The 22,173-nt window shown below is 39.1% G+C and overlaps 2 protein-coding genes across 6 annotated transcripts in view; both read left to right on the top strand.

Moving 5' to 3' along the window:
- ITCH (itchy E3 ubiquitin protein ligase) overlaps positions 1–11,843 on the top strand; it is a 120,405-nt gene extending 108,562 nt beyond the window's left edge. For all 4 annotated transcript variants that reach the window (XM_005879788.2, XM_014550679.1, XM_014550677.1 and 1 more), the window contains 5 exons: positions 2,229–2,349; positions 2,744–2,848; positions 4,928–5,024; positions 6,564–6,636; positions 9,589–11,843. In XM_005879788.2, the coding sequence (XP_005879850.1) occupies positions 2,229–2,349; positions 2,744–2,848; positions 4,928–5,024; positions 6,564–6,636; positions 9,589–9,688 (496 nt within the window). In that variant the 3' untranslated portion in view covers positions 9,689–11,843. The remainder of the gene's footprint in view (positions 1–2,228; positions 2,350–2,743; positions 2,849–4,927; positions 5,025–6,563; positions 6,637–9,588) is intronic.
- Positions 11,844–15,349: 3,506 nt separating this feature from the next.
- DYNLRB1 (dynein, light chain, roadblock-type 1) overlaps positions 15,350–22,173 on the top strand; it is a 22,930-nt gene continuing 16,106 nt past the window's right edge. The window contains exon 1 of one of the 2 annotated variants that reach the window (XM_005879786.2): positions 15,350–15,455. In XM_005879786.2, coding sequence (XP_005879848.1) covers positions 15,453–15,455 — 3 coding nt within the window. In that variant the 5' untranslated portion in view covers positions 15,350–15,452. The remainder of the gene's footprint in view (positions 15,456–22,173) is intronic. The other variant, XM_014550704.1, reaches the window with a different exon arrangement.

Here is a 22,173-nt window from a genome sequence, read left to right as displayed (position 1 = left end):
GTGGCTGTTGGTTGGAATGTCACCATGTACACCAAAAGGGGCGGGTTTGATTCATGTTCAGGACATATACCCAGGTTGCGGGTTCAATCCCTAGTCTCGGGGTACATGCGGGAGGTGTAACTGGTTGATGTTTTTCTCTTACACCCATGTTTTTCTCTTTCTCTCCCTCCTTCCTTCCCTCTCTTTTTCTTTCTAAGATCAATTTTTTTAAGTGTTTCTCTGCTGAGAATCTCCATCTCTTTACTAATTTTTTTCTATCTTGTTCTATAAATTCTTTAATATAAAGTCTTTGCTGACTTCAACATTAGGTCATCCGTGTGCTTTATTCTATAGATTTTTTTCTCTTGATTATGGGTCACATTTTTCTTCCTTGCATATGTAGTCATTTTTTTAAAATCATTTTTTATTTTTTAATTACAGTTGACATTCAGTATTATATTAGTTTCAAGTGTACTCCAGTGATTAGACATTATATAATTTAGTAAGTGGTCGGATGACCCAATAGATCTCGTACCCAGCTGACACCATACATAGTTATTAGAATATTACTGACTATATTTCCAATGCTGTACTTTACATTCCCATTACTATTCGGTAACTACCAATTTCTACTTCTTAATTCCTTCACCTTTTTCACCCAACCCCTCAACCCTTCCTCCCATCTGGCAACTGTCAAAATGTTCTCCATCAGAATGTTCTCTACCTCTTCCTTTCTCTCTGAAATCAATAAAAATATTTTTTCCTCAACGTTTATAATTGTAATTACCAGAAGAATTATTCTAATACAACCAACACTTCCATTTTCCAAAATTTTAGAGTTTTCAGGAAACTTTTGGATTTTAGTTGCCTTTACTTATCAAGTAATCAAATGCCTAAAATAAGCATTTGTTTGCTCATTAAATTTTTTATTTTTAAAATAGCTTTTTATTGATTTTAGAGAGGGAGAGAGAGATAGAAACATCAATGATGACCATCAGTGATGAGAGAGAATCATTGATTGGCTGCCTCCTGCATGCCCCACACTAGGGATCAAGCCCACAACCTGGGCACGTGCCCTGACCGGGAATCAAACTGGAACTTCCTGGTTTATAGGTCAGTGCTCAACCACTGAGCCATGCCAGCCAGGCGCTCATTAAATTTTTTTAAAATAAATATTCTGTAATAAAATGGAAAAACACAGTTTATATTTATTGTGATTTTTAACTTTGTTCTATGTCTTAGCTATGTAACTATGTAGATGAAGATTAGAAGAAAGTCGAAATTGTAATCTAGAATATTTAGTAGAGAGGAATTTTCATTAAAAATAATTTTTATTGCCGAACCGGTTTGGCTCAGTGGATAGAGCGTCGGCCTTCGGGCTCAAGGGTCCCGGGTTCGATTCCAGTCAGGGGCATGTACCTTGGTTGCGGGCACATCCCCATTGGGGGGGCGTGTAGGAGGCAGCTGATCGATCTCTCTCATCAATGTTTCTAACTCTCTATCCCTCTCCCTTCTTCTCTGTAAAAAAATCAATAAAATATATTTTAAAAAATAATAATTTTTATTCGAAAAATTGCAAGGGAAAACCTATGTTTTAAAAGAAGCTTAAGAGACTTTTGCAATGTATGAACTTTATTTAGATTCTGATCTTAGCAATATATTAAAATGGAATCATTCAGTAGAATTTAAGCAATGAATATTTGATATAAAGTAATTATTCACTTTTTTGTGTGATAATAGAATTATGGTTATGTGGGGTTTTTTAACATATTTTTATTGATTTCAAAGAGGAAGGGAGAGGGGAGAGATAGGAAAATCAATGATGAGATAGAATCATTGATTGGCTGCCTCCTGCACCCTCCCTCCTGGGGATTGAGCCTGTAACCCAGCCATGTGCCCTTGACCAGAATCAAACTCTGGACCCTTCAGTCCTCAGGCCAACGCTCTATCCACTGAGCCAAACCAGCTAGGGCATGGTTATGTTTTTTAGAAAGAGACCTCATCTTGTAGAGAGAGATACTAAAATATTTATGTTTAAAATGAAATTATATTTAGAGTATGGGTAGTGGCGTAATGAAATAAGATTGACATTGTATTGAAGCTGGAATATCTATATTTGGGGTTCATTATATTCTTTCATATATGGAGGTTTTCATAATAGTAAAGCTTTTTAAAATTATTTTTGTACTCGGAATTTAAACGTAACATCTAAACTTCCTGATAGTTTTTTTTTTATATTTATTTACCAGAATGGTAGCTGAATGGAGATTGTCTCGAGGTGTTGAAGAACAGACACAAGCTTTCTTTGAGGGTTTCAATGAAATTCTTCCCCAGCAGTATTTGCAGTACTTTGATGCAAAGGAGTTAGAGGTAATAAGTTTTTCTTCTTTTCTTTGCAGCATGCTGATAAATAATGCCTTCAGTTGTCTGCTTTCAACTCACTTTCCAGTGGCAATATTTTTTATGTAGGCAGGATGTTTAAAATCATATAAAAGAATTAACCAAAAAAAAAAAAAGGATTACTATCAGAACCTCTCTACAATGAATGGCTTATTTACCTGAATCTGTTTATATATGACACATCGGAAACTCAACCTTTCAGAGTATTATAGATACAGTTATTGATACATAGTTACAATCCATAGCCTCTTAATTAATTTGTTTTTTTGAATGTTGTTTAATATTCGTTCTTATCTATGTCTAGCATTATTATATAGGTTGTACACTTACCTATAGAAATCATTTGTCTTTTTCATCCCAAAAGGTCCTTTTATGTGGAATGCAAGAGATTGATTTGAATGACTGGCAAAGACATACCATCTACCGTCATTATACTAGGACAAGCAAACAAATAATGTGGTTTTGGCAGGTTTGTCTCACTTTATTTCTATTGACAAGAACACCATAATTTTTTAGAAATGTGTTTACCATATATGAAAATAAGTTACATTAGAAAAAATGTATCAGTATATTCAGACCTGGTTCCATCCTATGCATTATAATAAATGAACATGGTTTATGGCACCATCCTTTTAAGACTATTGCCAAGTAAGCTATACACACCTTTCACCTTTGCTCAGAGTATAACTCCAGATGATAAGATGCTTTGGAATTTTATAGAACTGTCTAAAGTATGGTTTTCATCATTCATACCTCATTAAGAATTACATAATGTTCAGAAGGCAAACTTAAGAAAGAGACTTGGTTTGGAATCATACTGGTGTCTCTTCAAAAAAATGTCGGTTATAGCACATAAAAAGATTTTCAACATTACTAATAATTAGGAAAGTGCAAATCAAAATCACAAGGAGATATCATTTCACACCCGTTAGGGTGGCTATTATGAAAGGGAAAAAACAATCATCCTTGGTGAGGATGTGGAGAAATTGGAACTTTCTGCATTGCTGCTGCGAATATGAAATGTACACCACTGTGGCAAAGTTTGGTGGTTTCTCAAAAAGTTAAACATAGAAGTAAAATATGATCCTGGTTGAAGTGTCATTCCATATACCAAAAGGTGGCTGGTTCGGTTCCCAGTCAGGGCACATACCTACGTTGTGGGCTCGATCTCCAGTTGAGGCACATATGGGAGGCAAATAATCAATGTTTCTCTATTTAATGTTCTCTTCCTCCCTTTTTTTTTCTCTCTCTCAAATCAGTGGACATATCCTAGGTTGAGGATTTTTAAAAAAAAGAATTAACATATGATCCAGCAATTCTACTCCTAGGTATACCCAAAAGAATTGAGAGCAGGGACTCAGATACTTGTATACCTATGTTCATAACTGTATTATTCACAGTAGCCAAAAGGTGGAAGCAATCTAAGTGTCCATCAACAGATGAATGGATAAACAAATTGTGGTATATACATACAAAGGAATATTATCCAGCCTTAAAAAAAAAAAAAAAAGGAAATTCTGCCCTAGCCAGTTTGGCTCAGTGCATAGAGCATTGGCCTGTGGACCAAAGGGTCCCAGGTTTTATTCCAGTTGAGGGGTACGTACCTCGGTTGCAGGCTCTTCCCCAGCCCAGGCCCTGGTTGGGGCGTGTGCAGGAGGCAACCAATCGATGTGTTTCTCTCACATCAATGTTTCTGTCTTTCCCTCTCTCTTCCACTATCTCTAAAAAAGATCAATGGAAAAATATCCTTGGGTGAGGATTAACAAAAAAAAGAAAAAAAGGAAATTCTGACATAGGCTACAACATGGATAAATCTTGAGGATATTATGCTAAGTGAAATAAGCCAACCACAAAAGGACAAATACTGTACAATTCCACTTATATGCGGTACCTAGATTAGGCAAATTCATAGAAACAAAGTAGAATAGAGGTTACCAGGGACTGGGGAGAGGGGAACTGAGGCAGTGGGAAGATAAGTTTAATGCATTTAGAGTTTTTGTTTGGGATGATAAAAAAAATGTTCTGGAAACAGTGGTGATAGTTACACAACAGAGTTAATGTACTTAATGCCATTGAATTGTACACTTAAATAGTAAATATTTATGTTATATATATTGTACCACAATAAAAAAATTTTTTTAGCCCTGGCCATTGTTGCTCAGTTGGTTAGAGCATCGTCCCATACACTGAAAGGTGGCAGGTTCGATTCCCAGTCAGGGTGTATGCCTAGGTTGTAGGTTCAATCTCTAGTTGGGGTTCGTATCAGAGGCAGCCAATCAGTGTTTCACTCTCAAATCAATGTTTCTCTCTCTCTCCCCTCCCCCTTCCTCTCTCTAAAATCAATAAAAAACATTTAAAATTTAAAAAAAATTTTTAATTTCTGCTATTAGCCATAAGAAACGCAGATGAACTGAGCTTCTGTAACAAATAGGATTTGTATTTTAAAACACTTGATAGTAGTACAATAAGATATTTATCATTTAACATAATAAGATATTATTATGTTAAACATATGACCTATATTTCTCCTTAAATGTGCTTTAAACAGTTTGTTAAAGAAATTGATAATGAGAAGAGAATGAGACTTCTACAGTTTGTTACTGGAACCTGCCGATTACCAGTTGGAGGATTTGCTGACCTCATGGGTATGTATATAGGATTACTTTTCCTATAGAAAAAATTATCACACTGCTGTTACATCATTGTATATACAACTTATCAGAAATAAAAATAAGTGTAGCCATTTACTTAAATAGTCATAGTTAACCTGGATCTGTCTAAACTTTTAAATCACTTTGTAATTCTTACCTGGAAATTTTAAGCCCTTCAACTAGACCCCACATTTTAACTTAGGATAGCAGTCTTCTATTTGTAAATCTGTTTGTTCATTCAGTCATTTGGCAAACATTTTTGTCTCTCCTATGAGCCAGGCATTGTTGGTTGTATTATACTATATTTTTAATGATGTGTTTACCACTCTTCCCTGTTATACCTGGAACTCCTTAAGATATAGGTCCATATCTTCATCTTTTTATTTCTGGCACCAAGCACAGTACTTATCACATAGTAGTCACTGATTAAAGTGTGTTGTTTTGAAATGAATAACCATGAGAATATTTATTTTGTGACTAGATAATAAAGTAGATTCAAGTCTTCCTTTAACACCAATGTTATGTCAAGTACCATAGGACTATAGAAGAGAAGTTGTGATCCCTAAGCCTGCTTCAGCTGAAGCAGAGGGTCAGAATTAAAAGAACTAGGCCATTTTGGGAACCAGTTTAAATGCCTTTAAAAGCCAGAACAAAATAATTTGGACATTACTCTGAGGGTATTAGAAGTTATGGAAACTTTTTGAAGAGAGGAAACTTGCTGAAACTGCATTTTAGGAAGATTTGATGAAAAAGTAGAGCATGCATTAAAAGATAGGGAGAGCCCTAGCTGTTGTGGATGAGTGTTTGAGCATAAACCTATGAACCAGGAGGTCACAGGTTCGATTCCCTATCAGAACTGTGGGCTCAATCCCCAGTAGGCAGTGTGCAGGAGGCAACCGATCAATAATTCTCTCTCATCAATATTTGTCTGTCTTTTCCTCTCCCCTTTTCTTTGAAATGAATAAAAAAATATTTTAAAAATAATAATAAACTATTTTTTAAAAAAGAAAAAGATAGGGAAGAGCCTGGAGGTAGGAAGAAAGTATTGAAGCAATGATGAGAAACTGATCTTAGGAGATGAAAGTAGAGATAGAAAAGAGGAGATGAATGCTAGAGAAGTTCCAAAAGTAGAAACTGTACTCAATTAAAAGATAAGAAGAAAGAATGTCTAATATGTTATGAAATACGGAGAAATGGAGAAACTGTGGCATGTAGAGAACATGGTTTGAAAGTGTTAGGGAGGGCAATGAGTTGCTTAGAGTCTGCTGAGTTTAAGGTGATTGCCAGACAACCAAGTAGAAAATATTCAGGGGATGGGGACTCTTGCACTCATGCACATCTTTTTGGGACACCCTATATTTCTGAGCCTTTCCCCCCAAATTTTTTATTCAATTTAGTAGGTTTGGGATAGGGTCTGTAGTTTTGTAATTTTAACAGTTTCCCTGGTGATGCTGATATGATGCTGCTACATTGGGGATCACAATTTGAGAACCATTGTATTATTTAACTGTTGATGGTTTCACTATGTTTTAGGGAGCAATGGACCTCAAAAATTCTGCATTGAAAAAGTTGGGAAAGAAAATTGGTTACCCAGAAGTCATACCTGGTAAGTAAAATCAGAAAAAATAGAGAAAACAGCCTTTCCAGTTGTTCTGTAGATATTAAAGCCTATTAGAAATGAAATATTTTCCCCATTGTATTGAATTATTCTTAACAACTTTTTTGAGGCATAATTTACTATAAAACTTACCCATTGGATTCAATGATATTTAGTAGATTTACAGACTAGTAACCATCACTACGATCCAGTATTAACGTATTTTCATCACCCCCAAACAATTTGCCCATTTCCAGTCAATCCCTTTTCCCACCTCTGAGTTGTTAATCTGATAGTTAGAAAACTTTTACCTTTTCTCTGACGGCACAGGAAGAAATCAATTCTAGATAGCTGTTGGGAGAACTACTTTCTAACATAGTGAACAGAAATACTATTTTCTCATAAATGCCATTTAACCACATTTCCAAAAATGTACAAAACTAAAAACCAACTGTTGGAATTTGACTGAATGCTCGGCAATACTTTGACTTTATTTTGTGAGACATTTCTGTGGTTATATGTGGACTTCGATTACATTTTCATACACATATGTGTGGTTTTTTTTAAATAACTTGCCCTGGCTGGTTTGGCTCAGTGGATAGAGCGTCAGCCTGCAGACTGAAGGGTCCCGGGTTCGGTTCCAGTTGAGGGCATGTACCTTGGTTGCAGGCACATCCCCAGTGGGGGGTATGTAGGAGGCAGCTGATCGATGGCTCTCTCTCCTCGATGTTTCTAACTCTCTATCCCTCTCCCTTCCTCTCTGTAAAAAATCAATAAAATAAAATAAAATTTAAAAAAAATAAAAATAACAACTTGACCCATTTGTTGAAAATCAACTGACGATAAATACACTGGCTTATTTCTGGATTCTCAATTCTATTTCCATTGATCTATATGTATATCCATAATGGCAGTACCACATTGTCTTGATTACTCTAGCTTTGTAGTAAGTTTTGAATTTAGGAAGTATGTGTCTTCCAATATTTTCAAGATTGTTTTGGCTATTCTGGGTCCTTTGGATTTTCATGTGAATTTTAGGATCAGCTTGTCCATTTCAGCAAAGATGTCAGTTGGGATGTTGATACAAATCACTTTGAATTTGTAGATCAGTTTGGGGGAATATTGCCATCTTAACAATATTTTGTCTTCCTATCAATGCACATGGATGGGATATCTTTCAAGACTATTTATTTAGGTCTTCTTTTTAATTTATTTCAACAATGTTTTATATTTTTCCATTATACAAGCCTTGCGTTTCTTCTGTTAAATTTCTTAAGTATTTTATTCTTTAAAACAGGGGTCCTCAAACTTCCAGTTCACTGTCCCTCAGACTTGGAGGGCCGGACTATAGTTTAAAAAAAAACTATGAACAAATTCCTATGCACACAGCGGCGGCAAAAACACCCGGCGGGCCGGATAAATGTTTTCGGCGGGCCGCATGTGGCCCACGGGCCGTAGTTTGAGGACCCCTGCTTTAAAAAATATGTATGTATGTGTGTGTGTGTGTGTGTATATATATATACACACACACACACACACACACACATATTATTATTATTTTATTGATTTCAGAGAGGGAGGAAGGAAGGGAGAGAGAGATATAAACATCAGTGATGAGAGAGAATCACTGATTGGCTGCCTCCTGCACACCCCACATGGTATTGAGCCTACAACCCAAGCTGCAACCAGGCATGTGCCCTGACCAGGAATTGAACCGTGACTTCCTGGCCTACAGGTCAATGGTCAACCACTGAGCCACATCAGCCAAGCTATATTTTATCCATTTTGAAGCTAGTATGAATGGGATTGTTTTTTCAGTTTCATTTTAGATTTTTTTTTATTGCTAGTGTATAAAAATACAATTTATTTTTGTATACTTATCTTGTCCCGTGTTTTGAATTGACCTCTTGTCCCTTTCTTTTTAATTTCGAAACCTAGAACAGACTGTGCCATTCCACTGTTGTGAACAGCTTATCTCAGTCACACATGAGAACCAGCCTCATTATGTTATCAAGTTCCATGTTTCCATTTGTGAGAACTAACAGAAGTAATAATTGTAAATTTATTTGTCCTTTGTGGATAGTATTATTTCTTCTTTTGCCAAATGTTTAGGCCTTATCCTAAAAATATGGCAGAGGGCTAAGGCTTCAGAGCAGCTTCACTACTTGTTACCTTGTGAATGTGATAATAATACAGCCCAAAATTAGAAGATGCCCTTTAAAAACTCAACAGCTAAGACTAGGACAAAGATGTTCATTCAATAGGGGCAGAATATTAGATATTAGAGAAGAACATTATTTCTTACTCTTAAAGTGGTAAATTTAAACCCTTTTTTTAAAATTTAAAACCTTTTGATAAGAGACCTCTGGCCTACAAAGGCTAAAATATTTACTATCTAGCCCAGCTGTGGGCAAACTACGGCCCCCGGGCCGGATCCTACCCGTTTGAAATGAATAAAACTAAAAAAAAAAGACCGTACCCTTTTATGTAATGATGTTTACTTTGAATTTATATTAGTTCACACAAACACTCCATCCATGCTTTTGTTCCGGCCCTCCGGTCCAGTTTAAGAACCCATTGTGGCCCTCGAGTCAAAAAGTTTGCCCACCCCTGATCTAGCCCTTTACAGGAAAAGTTTGCTGACCACAGATCTAGATTAGGGTGGATGGAGGATCATGAGAAGACCAATGTTTTACTGAATACCTGCTGAGCACCAGGCACTGTGCTATGTATATGCTTGTTTCTTCTTCATTCTATACTGAGAGATACTGTTTTTCCTATTTTACCAAAGAGGAAACCAAGACTCAAAAAGGTAATAGCACTTGTTCAAAGGCTCAGGGATAGATCTGGGACTTAAACCAGTTTTGCCTGACTTTAAAAACCAGCTTTGTTATATACTACACTGCCCATACGTTTCTTTGTATATTTTTATTTTCTCATACTAACAATTCTTACTTTTAGTTTTAACCGCCTGGACCTACCACCCTATAAGAGCTATGAGCAACTGAAGGAAAAGCTGTTATTTGCCATTGAAGAAACAGAAGGATTTGGACAAGAGTAACTTCTGGGAACTTGAACCACGGAAGGACAAGAACTTACTTGCAGTGTTTGTCCTTTTCCTTCTCTGCTTGTTGCACATCTTGTAAAATTGGACTGTGACTGTTTAGAGAGAGTTATCTGAGTATAAGTAAATTAATGTTATCATTGAGATTTATTTACCAGTGATTCTGGACTTTTATTCAACATTTCCAGAAATCGGATCTGCAAATGACTAGTCAAAACCTTAACATGAGATTTAACACATCATTGAAATCTGACTTGTCTTATTCCACTAGATTGTTTCCTTAATTATGTATATGTGTATCAAAAGTCTCACTCTTCCTTTTACATCCTAGAACAGTAACAAAAACATTTTAAACTCATGTATCTTTACTCTAAAACACTGCCATCCTAAAGCAGATTTTATGTGCGTGAAAGGATTGCCTCATTCAGAAATTGTCAGTATGAAGGGGGAGATTAGGCTTTCCCCAACCCAACATTTATTTTGTTTTTTATTCCACATATGCCAGGAAATATATGTAGTATGGTCTCTAAAACCCCTAGGTTTTTTTCCCCAAAGTCGAGACTCTCTGCCTTTTTGTTGGTAAGGGGGAAAAATGCTATTGCTTTGTCTTACAGAGCGAATGTCTGCCAACTACCCATCCATTACATAAGCCTGAACTTTGGTAATATATGGCTATGAAAATTAAGCCTCTATAAAGACTTCCCATAGAGATGAATTCTGATATTGAAATGTAGTTACCTGCAATATTTACTAGAGATTTATGAGATTAAATTAAGAGATAATGTAAGAAAGTAGACTTTTCTGATTCTACATAATGCTTGATTATTCATTTAGGGACCTAGAAATATTGTGTGAAAATGTATAAATATCACCCAAAAGGCTTTCTGCCCTATATTTTTAAAATACAGAATAGTTATATTTTAAGTAGCCCCGGCCCTAGTTCTATAGGGCTTGGCTATTTAATATTTTTATGGAGAAAACATTTAGTTCTGGAAAAGGTAAATGCTTGTATATATTTTTGCAGCCTGAGATCTCCCTTACTCCATTTCTTCCTTTAATTTAAGTGGCCACATGTATATGTCTTCCCTGCTGTGTTAGGAAAATGGGGGCTGGATATCCCAAGAATCAGAGGTTTTATAAAAAATACTGCAAATAGCAGACATAAATATCTCCAAATACTATCTTAAATTTTGGTATAAGCTGAACATTTGGAAATAGATTTATTGTAAGTGTTTAATTAGAGCAATTTCTTAAATCTGAACTAAATTGCTTTTAGAGTCCTTTTTCTTTGTGAGCATTGTAAATGCTAATAAATTGTTTAAAAAAAATTTTTTTTACTGCATGTTATGTTGAAATAAAAACAAAGTAAAATGAGCAAATTGCCTTATTCTTCTGCTCTTTTGGGAGGTTGGGGAAAGCAGCATTTCACAGCCTAGGCAGTAGGGAAGGACCTCACTTGTTTAATCAAACAGAGTGCTTTAAAACTGATCCAGCCACTCATAATAATGAATTCCTACTCCGTCTTTTATGATCTTATATTGTGCAGAAGAATCTAATTTTATTAAGACTTACAATAACTCTATTTAAGATTGAGATACTCATTTTTCAGCAAGAGATTGACATACTAATGTCAAGTCATAGAAATTTAAGTGAAATTATGACTCACCTCCCCACAAAGGTCTCATGCTAAATAAGCTATTTCAGTCAAGCCCACTCTGCCCCTTTTTATTTATCTAATTAATAATCCGAAATGTTACCAGGGATGCCTCATGGAATTAGACTTTGCTATATTTATATCCTTCCTTGGTTTGGAATGTAACTCCATCCTTCTAAACTCCTAAGGTTAACTACTTCTATTTAATATTGTTGGTATCTCCAGCCCCCTCTTATTTGTTTTCCTTTTAGGGTTATTTACAAAATTATTTGTATATATGCTATGCTTTCATTAACTAAAAACGAAATAGCACCACTGGATTGTATATTACTGTATTAGCATTCCTTTTTTTTTCTTGAACTGTAATTTCAAATACTCAGGTAACTCTACAAATATCACAGGGAGTCAAGTGCTCTTAATAAAGGCCCTTAAGGGGGCTGCCTCACTTGCATTTCCTTAAAAGATGTAACTTTATAATTAAAGATTTTTGGTCTTTCATTTGCACATTTTTCTGTTAGTCTTGAGCAAGAAGGTTTTCCCTACCTGCATAAAGGACCAGATCTTACAGATTTCTGACTGTTTTTGTAAGAGGCCAGGTTACAGCCTGTCTGTTCTGATGGGTAGGTAGAAAAAAAAACTATAAAGACCCACCAAGGTGATACTGGATTTGGTACCTATTGTGAAGAGAACCAAGATGAAAACATCTAAGTCAGGACCCCAGCCATGGTGCTGAGTAGAGAAACACCAGCTAGTTATCAAGACTGACTGTTCTTTGACTAGCCACTGTGGCTCAGTGGTTGAGCATCGACCTATAAACCAGGAGGTCACGGTTTGATTCTCCTTGATTCCCAGTCAGGGCACATGCCCGGTAGGAGGTATGCAAGAGGCAGCCAGTCGATGATTCTCTCATCATTGGTGTTTCTATCTCTGAAATCAATAAAAATACCTTTTTAAAAAACTGTTCTCAATAAGCTGTCCTGCTCATTAGCTTCAGAAGACCTTTTCTTATTGGGAAACAAGGTGATCAACCTCTTGCTTAAAGTAGAACTAGCGGCCCTGCCTGAGTGGCTCAGTTGGTTAGAGTGTTGTCCCATACACCAAAGGGTTTTGGGTTCGATCTCCGGTGCGGGCGCATGCAGGAGGCAGCCGTTCAATGTTTCTTTCTCGCATCAGTGTTTCTTTCTCTCCCTCTAAAAATTAAAAACATATTCTCCGTGCGGACTAAAACTATACAAATTAAAATTTAATAAAATAGAACCAGGGGAGAGAGGCTAAGGCAAGAGGGTTTCCTCAAGGTATCCTATAGGTAAGGATGTGGAATTTCTTAATATGCTGATCTAACAGTGACTGGAGGACAGAAACTGCAGGTTCTGAGAAATACACCCTCTCCTGTTTAATCTGCCCAATATAAGCAGCTAGAAAACTCTAGCTTCAGTGTGACTAATAAAAAGGGGGAACAGGTGTCCCCCACAGCATGAGGAAATCTTCCTTGGGGAAAGAAGTAATTGCTCTTACTGACCATTGGCTTTCCAGCCCCAAATCCTACAATGAATCAAACGGACTCAGCTGTGGTTGACTGGCTATTTTCCCAAACTTTTAGGAAGTTTTAGATTGAGTAACACCAGAACATACTGCTGTTACTCCTAACTCATTTCACTTGTCAATTCCTATGTGTCTTTAGGGCTTCTTTGTGGTCAGGACATATGGGGGTAGGATTCAAGGGAATTTTTGTGGTTAGCAAGGAGAGGAGGATCTTCAGGAGAGATCTCAGACAGTGTTGGTCTCCTAGGAACAGGTTCCCATTAAGCAAAGATGCTATGGGCAAGAGGATTTCCTCAAGGCATCCCACAGGTAAGGATGCTGAGAATTTGCAATCATATCTGCAGATCACTGAAAACAGCCATACTGTTATTTTTCTTCATTTCTGATTCAGACCTGCTTTTTATTTGTCTTCGCTGTCCTAGCAATCAATACCATGCCTGTATTCACTTAGTCTCAGGGAACTGTCAACACTTATTACTATGTCCAAACATAGATATGTTACATGCAGTCATTTAGTCATCCTGGTCATTCTCAGAGATAATCACCTGTATTTTACAGATAAGAAAATAAATACTCAAAGTCATTAACTTGAAGTGTCCACCGCTATTTAGTGGCAAGAAGGCAAACTGGAATCCAGAACTGACTCCAAAGATTGCAGGGTTAAACGTTTTGCTCTATTGCTACTCACAAACTGCAATTCTTGCAGTCTTCTGTAACTTATTCAGCTGTTCCATCTAATTGGTTTCCAAATCCTATCAAATCCATCTCTAAAATTTGAATAATTTCTCTCAGAGCTGCCTCCATTGCCACAGCCCACATCTTTACTCCTACCCTGGTTGAGTGTAGAAACCTGTCATTGCTTCCATTCTCTCCCTTCCAGTCCATCTTGTGCTGCCTGAAAATGGTCTGTGGGAGACCTCAGTCTCGTGCTTCTTCCGTGCTTAAAATCTTACTGATTCCTCTATGACCACAGAATAAACTCCAAAACTCCTAAGCCTGCCACTCAGAGCCAACAACTATCTTTTAACTCCTCCTTCCCTCTCATTCTGGCTCCAGTCCTATGAACGATTGGCCAGTTTCTGTTTTGCTTCTGTGATTGTGATCTTGTCAAATCCTTTCACCCCTTAGCCTGGTTCTCCATATAAGTAAGATGGTGATGAACCCTTGTGTGCTTATTTTCTGGGATGTCTTGAGATCCAGTCTGCAGCCCTTACAGAGAACAGAACTGTTGCACGTGAAACAGAGTTCCTTTACTCAGCTTTTCCGAATGTTAACATCCTGTATAACTTGGAACAGTTATCAAAGCTAATGACTTGACACTAAACTACAGCCTTAATCAGATTTCACCAATTTTTCCACCAATGACATTTTTCTCAGTATCCTCCAATCTGTGCCTTCATCTCTTTCATGACCTTGACATTTTTTGAAGAGTACTGTCAGATTCTTTATATAATGTCCCTCAAATTTGGTTTAATGTTTTCTCAATAGTTAAGGCCATAGATTTTTGAGAAGAATACTACAGAAATGATGTGCCCTTAGTGCCTGATAACGGGGGCACACATCAATCTATATCTCATTATTAGTAATGTTAACCTTGATCCTCAGTTGGTGTCTGCCAGGTTGCCTTACTGTCGTCACTATCCAATCCTTTTAATTGTAGTACAGACACCCCTGGAAGGAGCACCAAAACCTTCCCGTTAAGAGAGGCTAAAGTAGAATAAAAAAATTGGAGTTAGCGCATCTGTGTTGAATTTAGCAAGCTCCAGTGCCTCAAGAAAAAGCATTTGTGAAAAGGGATGCTGAGGCTACTGGAGATAGCACGGGCCAGTAACGAGACACAAGGTTCACTAAATGGCAATTTATTTCCTGCTAGAAAATCCAGAAACCTTTGTGGTCTTTGAGAGTAGATGGCTCAAGAGTGGGAAAAGGAACAACATAGGGCTTTCGAAAGAAGGGGGCCCCTTTTAAAGGTGAGAAGGGGGAGGTAGCGAGTACAGATGTGATGTGGCTTCTTCAAGGTAACACGGGTGGGGCTGAGCTCGGAGTCCTCCGACGGCCGACTCTCAGGCTAGCCCTACCCATTTCCTATCTGAGCCTGCACGTAACATTCCCAAGGGGGTCGCGCTGGACTTTCCCGCATCTTCGGCGCATTTGGGCTCCGCGACTCACTTTGCCTCAATAGGGACGCAGAGGGGGTGGGGGGCCTCTCAGCGACTTCCTTCCTCGCCTTCATAATCGCCCACCACCCTCCACTCGGGGCTTTCAGAGCCAGCTCAGACCTCGGATGAGAGTTGAAAGCCTCTTCCGACACTGCAAACCAGCATCTTTAGGGCACAACGGGAGTGGGGAATTTTCCGTAGCTGAAGGGCTCCTTCGCTCTTCACTTTCGGACGGCGCAGGGCAAATTCCCACGAGCCCTGGGAAATCAAAGATCTGCCTGCCCCCTCACGCTGATTCCTGATTGGTCACTAAAGCTGTCTGTTTTGACTTGGTGCTCTGCGCAGGCGCAGAAACGCAGCGGGCCTGGGCAGTGTTGACGACGCGGAGCTACCCGATCCGTCCGAGATGGTGAGTGTTCGTGTAGACTGGTGGCTGGCAGCCGGAAGGTGGCCGAGCGATGTCGCCCCACACCTTGAGCTTGGCTTTAGACCCTTCGGGGGCGCCTCAGAGCGCCGGGCAGGGAATCCGTGGGTTTGGGCCTCAGCTGACTGGAGGGCGGAACGCTAGAGGCGTGGGCCTCCAGTCCCTGACGGAGGGGACCCCGGAGGGGGCAGGGGATCCCGGTCCCCTTGGCCGGAAGCTGGAGCTCGGCCTTGGCTAGGGTCTGACGGAGTCGGACCACCGGCCCCTGCGTCCTAGCATCCTGGGCCTTGTCGCGCGAGTGTAACAACGAGAACGTTTCCCGGAAGCTTCATTGATGACAGGCACTAATAAGCGCTGTACGTAGTTTGGTTTTTCTCCTCACCACGTCTCTGTGAGATGGGTACGACCATGATCCCCATTTTACACACTAGAGATCTGAAGCCTGGGGAAGAGCATGATCCCCATTTTACACACTAGAAATCTAAAGCCTGGAGAAGCCTAGTGCCTTCTCTCAGGAAATGGCGGAGTTGGATTTGAACTCTTGAAACTTGACTCCTGCCTTTCTGTCCGTGTGGTTCTTTCGCGTCGCTGGGACTTGGTGCAGGAATCAGAAACTCACTCTTGGGGATCCCTGCCTTGCTGGCTGGAACTGGGCTCCTTGCGCCTTTACAGGTTTGTTTTTCATGCTTTAATCCAACTTGTAAAAAAAAAACAAAAATTGAAAAGACCTTTTAAATGGTAAGCCATGTGACTATGTATTACTGTTAAAAACTCTTAAAAATTTAAAGCCTAACCCTAGACGGTTTGGCTCAGTGGATAGAGCGTAGGCCTGAGGACCAAAGGGTCCCCGGTTCGATTCTGGTCAAGGGCACTTACCTTGGTTGCGGGCTCCGCCCCTGCCCTGGCCCTGGCCCTGGTCAGGGCTCGTCCAGGAGGCAACCAATCGACGTGTTTCAATGTTTCTCTCTGCCTTTTCCTCTCCCTAAAAATCAATAGAAAAATATCTTCATGTGAGGATTAACAAAAAAACAAATAAATAAAGCTTATAAGAAAAATTGAAAAAGAAACAGTGCCATGACCTAGAAGCAACCCCTTATATAATTACCATATTACTTCAAATGTTTATTTCTTCAGTTTTTGCTATATGTGGTTAGCTACTACTGAATGTCCAATTATGGACTCTGCTTTTTTTCATTTATTATTACACCATAAAGAATCTCTTAACATCATTAGAAAAATGTGATAAAGTTTCAAACATGTAACTTCATCTTTCACATCACTTTTTTTTTAAACCCATGAGCCTTAGTGCCACATTGACTGTGGGGCCAGGTCTGCAGCCTCCTGGGCGCCTACACTGGAGTAATCTGCACACTCCTGCCTGGACATCAGTATCACATGACTTTTTAAAGAATTTTTTTAAAGAGATGTTTTTATTGATTTCAGAGAGGGAAATAGAAACATCAGTGATAAATCATTGATTGGCTGCCTCCTGCATGTCCCCTGCTGGGGATTAAGCCTGCAACCCCTGACAGGGAATCGAACCAGTTACCTCCTGGTGCATGGGCCCACACCCAAGCACTGAGCCACACTGGCCAGGCTCATATCACTTTTTAGACTAAACAAAAAAGTAATTTTTTAACAGATACTTGCATACAGTAAAAAATAATCTGAAAAGATAGAAGTGAAAAATAAATCTCCCATTTAACCCTGACCTCCAGCCTCAGTCTCTTCTGAAATACTAGAGGCCTGGTGCACGGAATTTGTGCACAGGGGTGGAGGGTGCCCTCAGCCCAGCCTGCACCCTCTCCAATCTGGGACCCCTCGAGGGATGTCCGACTGCCCATTTAGGCTCGATCCTACCAGAATCTCACAATCCAGGACTGCTGGCTCCCAACCGCTCGCCTGCCTGCCTGCCTGATTGCCCCTAACTGCTTCTGCCTGCCTGCCTGATCACCCCCTAACCACTACCCTGCTGGCCTGGTCGCCCCTAACTGTTCTCCCCTGCAGGCCTGGTCGCCCCTAACTGCCCTCCCCTGCTGGCCTGATCACCCATAACTGCGCTTCCCTGCCGGCCTGATTGCCCACAACTGCCCTCCCCTGCTGGCCATCTTGTGGTGGCCATCTTGTGTCCACATGGGGGCGGCCATCTTGTGTGTTGGAGTGATGGTCAATTTGCATATTGCCTCTTTATTAGATAGGATCGTTAGTTTAGTGTCTTGTATAAGCATATATATGCCCCCTCTTTTTCTTACATAAATTGTAGCTTACTGCAACCTGTATCATGCTGTTGTGTGTTTATACTCATAAAAGCAAAACATATTTAGAAAATTCAAGCACTACCAAAGTGTATAATGTAGAAGGTGCGTGAAGGCCCATCTCACTTCCTGTGGTATCAACTGTTGGCAGTTGGGTGTGTTTCTTTCCAGATTGGGTTAGTGCATAAGCACACTTACATATAAGCTGTTTATTACATGAAACTGCAACATATATGTTTATACATATCAAGTTTACTCTAGGCTATGCATAGATATCTCATTCTGCAACTTACTCTGTTCACTTAAAAATGTCAAACGTTGCCCTGACCGGTTTGGCTCAGTGGATAGAGCGTCGGCCTGCGGACTGAAGGGTCCCAGGTTCAATTCCAGTCAAGGGCATGCACCTTGGTTGCGGGCACATCCCCAGTAGTGGGTGTGCAGGAGGCAGCTGGTTGATTTTTCTCTTTCATCGATGTTTCTAACTCTCTATCCCTCTCCCTTCCTCTCTATAAAAAAAATCAATAAAATATATTTTTTAAAAAAAGTCAAACATTTCTTCATGTCACCCTTGCCAGTGTAGCTCAGTTGGTTAAGCCTGATCCTATGCATGGAAAGGTTGCTGGTTTGATTCCCAGTCTGGGCATATGCCCAGGTTGCAGGCTCAATCCCCAGTAGGGGGCATGCAGATGACAGCTGATAGATGTTACCCTCTCACATCGATGTTTCTCCCCCTCTCCCTTTCTCTCTGCGCACAAAGACCACAAGGGGGTGCACCAAGAAAGCATAAAAAATGCGGAGACAAAAAAACATGACAGAAATGGAGGATATAGAGCTAAAAAACGCATTTTTGAGGGCTTTCAATAATTTGCTAGAAACTGCTGATAAACTTGATGAGAGCCTCAAGAAATCTAATGAGACCCTTGATGTTGTGATAAAGAACCAACTAGAAATTAAGCATTCACTGACTGAAATAAAGAATATTATACAGACACCCAACAGCAGACCAGAGGAGCGCAAGAATCAAGTCAAAGATTTGAAATGCGAAGAAGCAAAAAACACCCAACCAGAAAAGCAAAATGAAAAAAGAATCCGAAAATACGAAGATAGTGTAAGGAGCCTCTGGGACAGCTTCAAGCGTACAAACATCAGAATAATAGGGGTGCCAGAAGATGAGAGACAGCAAGATATTGAAAACCTATTTGAAGAAATAATGGCAGAAAACTTCCCCCACCTGGTGAAAGAAATGGACTTACAGGTCCAAGAAGAGCAGAGAACCCCAAACAAAAGGAATCCAAAGAGGACCACACCAAGACACATCATAATTAAAATGCCAAGAGCAAAAGACAAAGAGAGAATCTTAAAAGCAGCAAGAGAAAGAAACTCAGTTACCTACAAGGGAATACCCATACGACTGTCAGCTGATTTCTCAACAGAAACTTGGCAGGCCAGAAGGGAATGGCAAGAAATATTCAAAGTGATGAATACCAAGAACCTACAACCAAGATTACTTTATCCAGCAAAGCTATCATTCAGAATTGAAGGTCAGATAAAGAGCTTCACAGATAAGGAAAAGCTAAAGGAGTTCATCACCACTAAACCAGTATTATACGAAATGCTGAAAGGTATCCTTTAAGAAGAGGAAGAAGAAGAAAAAGGTAAAGATACAAATTATGAACAACAAACATGCATCTATCAACAAGTGAATCTAAGAATCAAGTGAATAAATAATCTGATGTACAGAATGAACTGGTGATTATAATGAATCAGGGACATAGAAAGGGAATGGACTGACTATTCTTGGCGGGGAAAGGGGAATGGGAGATGCGGGAAGAAACGGGAGGAGGAGAGTTGGGGGGGGGGAAGAGGAACAAATGTAATCTGAACAATAAAGATTTAATTAAAAAAAATTTAAACACTTTTCTATATCAATATATAAATCTACATTTTTTTTCTTTTTGAAGATTTTTTTATTTTATGTACAAAGAGATAGCGTTCTGTCATAAGGTAGATGTCTTGAATGACCCATTCATGGAAGTTCACTTAGTCCAACTTAATGAAACCTGTCTGGCGGCACTTGTTGAGGCCCTATTTCCAGATCAGACCGCGGCGGTTTGAGCAGACGTGGCAAGAACGAGAACCCTGGCCGAATTTCCTCAGATGGCTCCTGTAGAGTTGCTGCTGACCCACCTTGCTCTCTCTGTAGCAACAAGACCAAAGGAAAAAGACTACTTCATTCTTGTCTAGTATTCTATTGCTATATATACATTTAGGTGGTTTACAGTTTTTCACTTCAGACAGTGCTGCTGTAATTATTCTTGTCCTTTTTATTTTATTTTATTACATTCATGGTAGTCATTATGTAGTGTTTATGTAGCATAGATTCTTACAAGTGGTACTTCTGGCATGCATATTCTACATTTTGGTAGAACCTGCCAAATTGCCCTTTAGAACAATGATCATCTATAATTCTCACCAGTTTTACTCCCACCACACAACTATTTTCATCTCTATGTTGTCCTTCCTCCTTGTTCAGATATGCATATTTTTCAAGGTGTATGTACTAATTTTTCTTTTTCATTTGTTTTAATCTTGTTGCATCATCTTTGTGATGAATTTTTGTGTGCTGTGTAATAATCAGTGAAACAGCTGTACCATAATTTGCCAAACCATTCCCCTGGTGTACACTTGGGTTGCATCTAGTTCTTCATTGGTAGAGATAATGCTGTGGTGAATGCCTATGATTGTGTAGATGTTGTTTCATTTTTATTTTTTTAATTATTAGATTATTTCCTTAGGCAAAGTCTCAGGAAAAGAAATTCTGAGGTGAAAGGACCAGCGCTTTATGGTTGTTGCAATAGTGTTATCCTGTAGCTTTTCCAAAAGGTCATATTGCTTTTGTACCAATTTTGCCATAACATTGCAAACAGTGAAAAAAGTTACCTCAGCATTGCTATAATTCTTCACTTCTTTTTTTATAGGGAACAATGAACATTTTTCTATGTGCTTGTAATTTCTCTTATTTGTTTTTTATTTATTTACTTAATTATTGATTTTAGAGAGAAGGGAGGGAGAGAAACATTGATGTGAGAGAGAAACATAGATGGGTTGCCTCCCACACATAACCTGACCTGGGTATGTGCCCTGACTGGGATTCGAACTGGTAACCTCCTGGTGTACAAGTCCATGCTCAACCACTGAACCACACCTGCCAGGCTTGTGTTATGTTTGGAATTGCTCTTTTGTCCATTATACTTGATGCAGATGTTTTTCTATCCTTTCGATTCATTTTGGTTTTATAAAAATTGAAATTTTTGCCCAGCTAGAGTGGCACAGACGGTTGAGCATTGTCCCATGAACCAAAAGGTTTCAGGTTCGATTCCTGTTCAGGGTACATACCTGGGTTGCAGGTTTGATCCCGGTCAGGGAGCATAAGGAAGGCAACCAATCGATGTTTCGCTCTCCCTCTCTCCCCCCATTTTCCTCTCCTCTCTCTCCCTCTCTGTTCTCTCTGAGCATGTCCTTGGGTGAAGATTAAAAATTTTTTCAAATTTTTATGGTTAGTAGTTAAATTGATCACAGTTCCGTTGTGAATTATTTGCTTCAGATAGTTATTTCTCTTATGCTGAACCAATAAATAATCCTGGAGTTTTACTGCTACTTATTTTCCCATCTGTCAGCAACACACACCTGGGACAGAAACCTGGAGTTTTGTCTTTTCTCTGATGCAGACACTCGTGTTGATAGGACTGTAGAACCAGAATGCTGAGGGTACCAGTTGGGCTCTCTCTGTGAGTTCACCCTGGGGGGCTGCATATCTACTTAGATATTTCTGATACCAGTAGCTAGCACTCCAGGGATAGCAGACTGAATTTGAGGCAGAGCTGGCATGACTTGGATGCCTAACTAGAACTGTCCTTTTCCATCTTCAAATGTCCTTATTGGGGTATGTTAATTTTTTAGCAACATTTGTTTTCTTTGTTGGCTCCTCTTGGGCTGAATTTGAAGTTTGTTTTAAGCAGTATCTCTGAGCCCTGACAGGTAGCTATTGCCCTATGCCTCATGGACTCCTCTCTAGACCTCATGGCCCCCATTTACCCAGGCCTAGCTCCACCCTACTGGTTGGGATCAGGTTGGAGAAGCTATTCTCTAGTCTTATAGGGGGTAAAATTTTGACTACATAAAAATTTTTAACTTCTGATTACTGAAAAAAATCACAAGATTAAATGAAAAAAGTGGGAGAAGTATAATTTATATGATACACAAAAGTGTATTATTTCTAACATACAAGAGTTTTTGAAAATCAAAAGACTCAAAAGAAATTCCATTTTTTTGGTTGTTGTTTTTTGTTTTTTTGTTTTGTTTTTTAATTCTTTATTGTTGAAAGTATTACATATGTCTCCTTTTTCCCCCATTGACCTCTCCCAGCCCACCCCCACCCCCACACACAG

Source organism: Myotis brandtii, unplaced genomic scaffold (assembly GCF_000412655.1).
Source record: "Myotis brandtii unplaced genomic scaffold, ASM41265v1 scaffold61, whole genome shotgun sequence".
NCBI lineage: Eukaryota > Metazoa > Chordata > Mammalia > Chiroptera > Vespertilionidae > Myotis > Myotis brandtii.
This window is presented reverse-complemented; position numbering and strand designations above follow the sequence as displayed.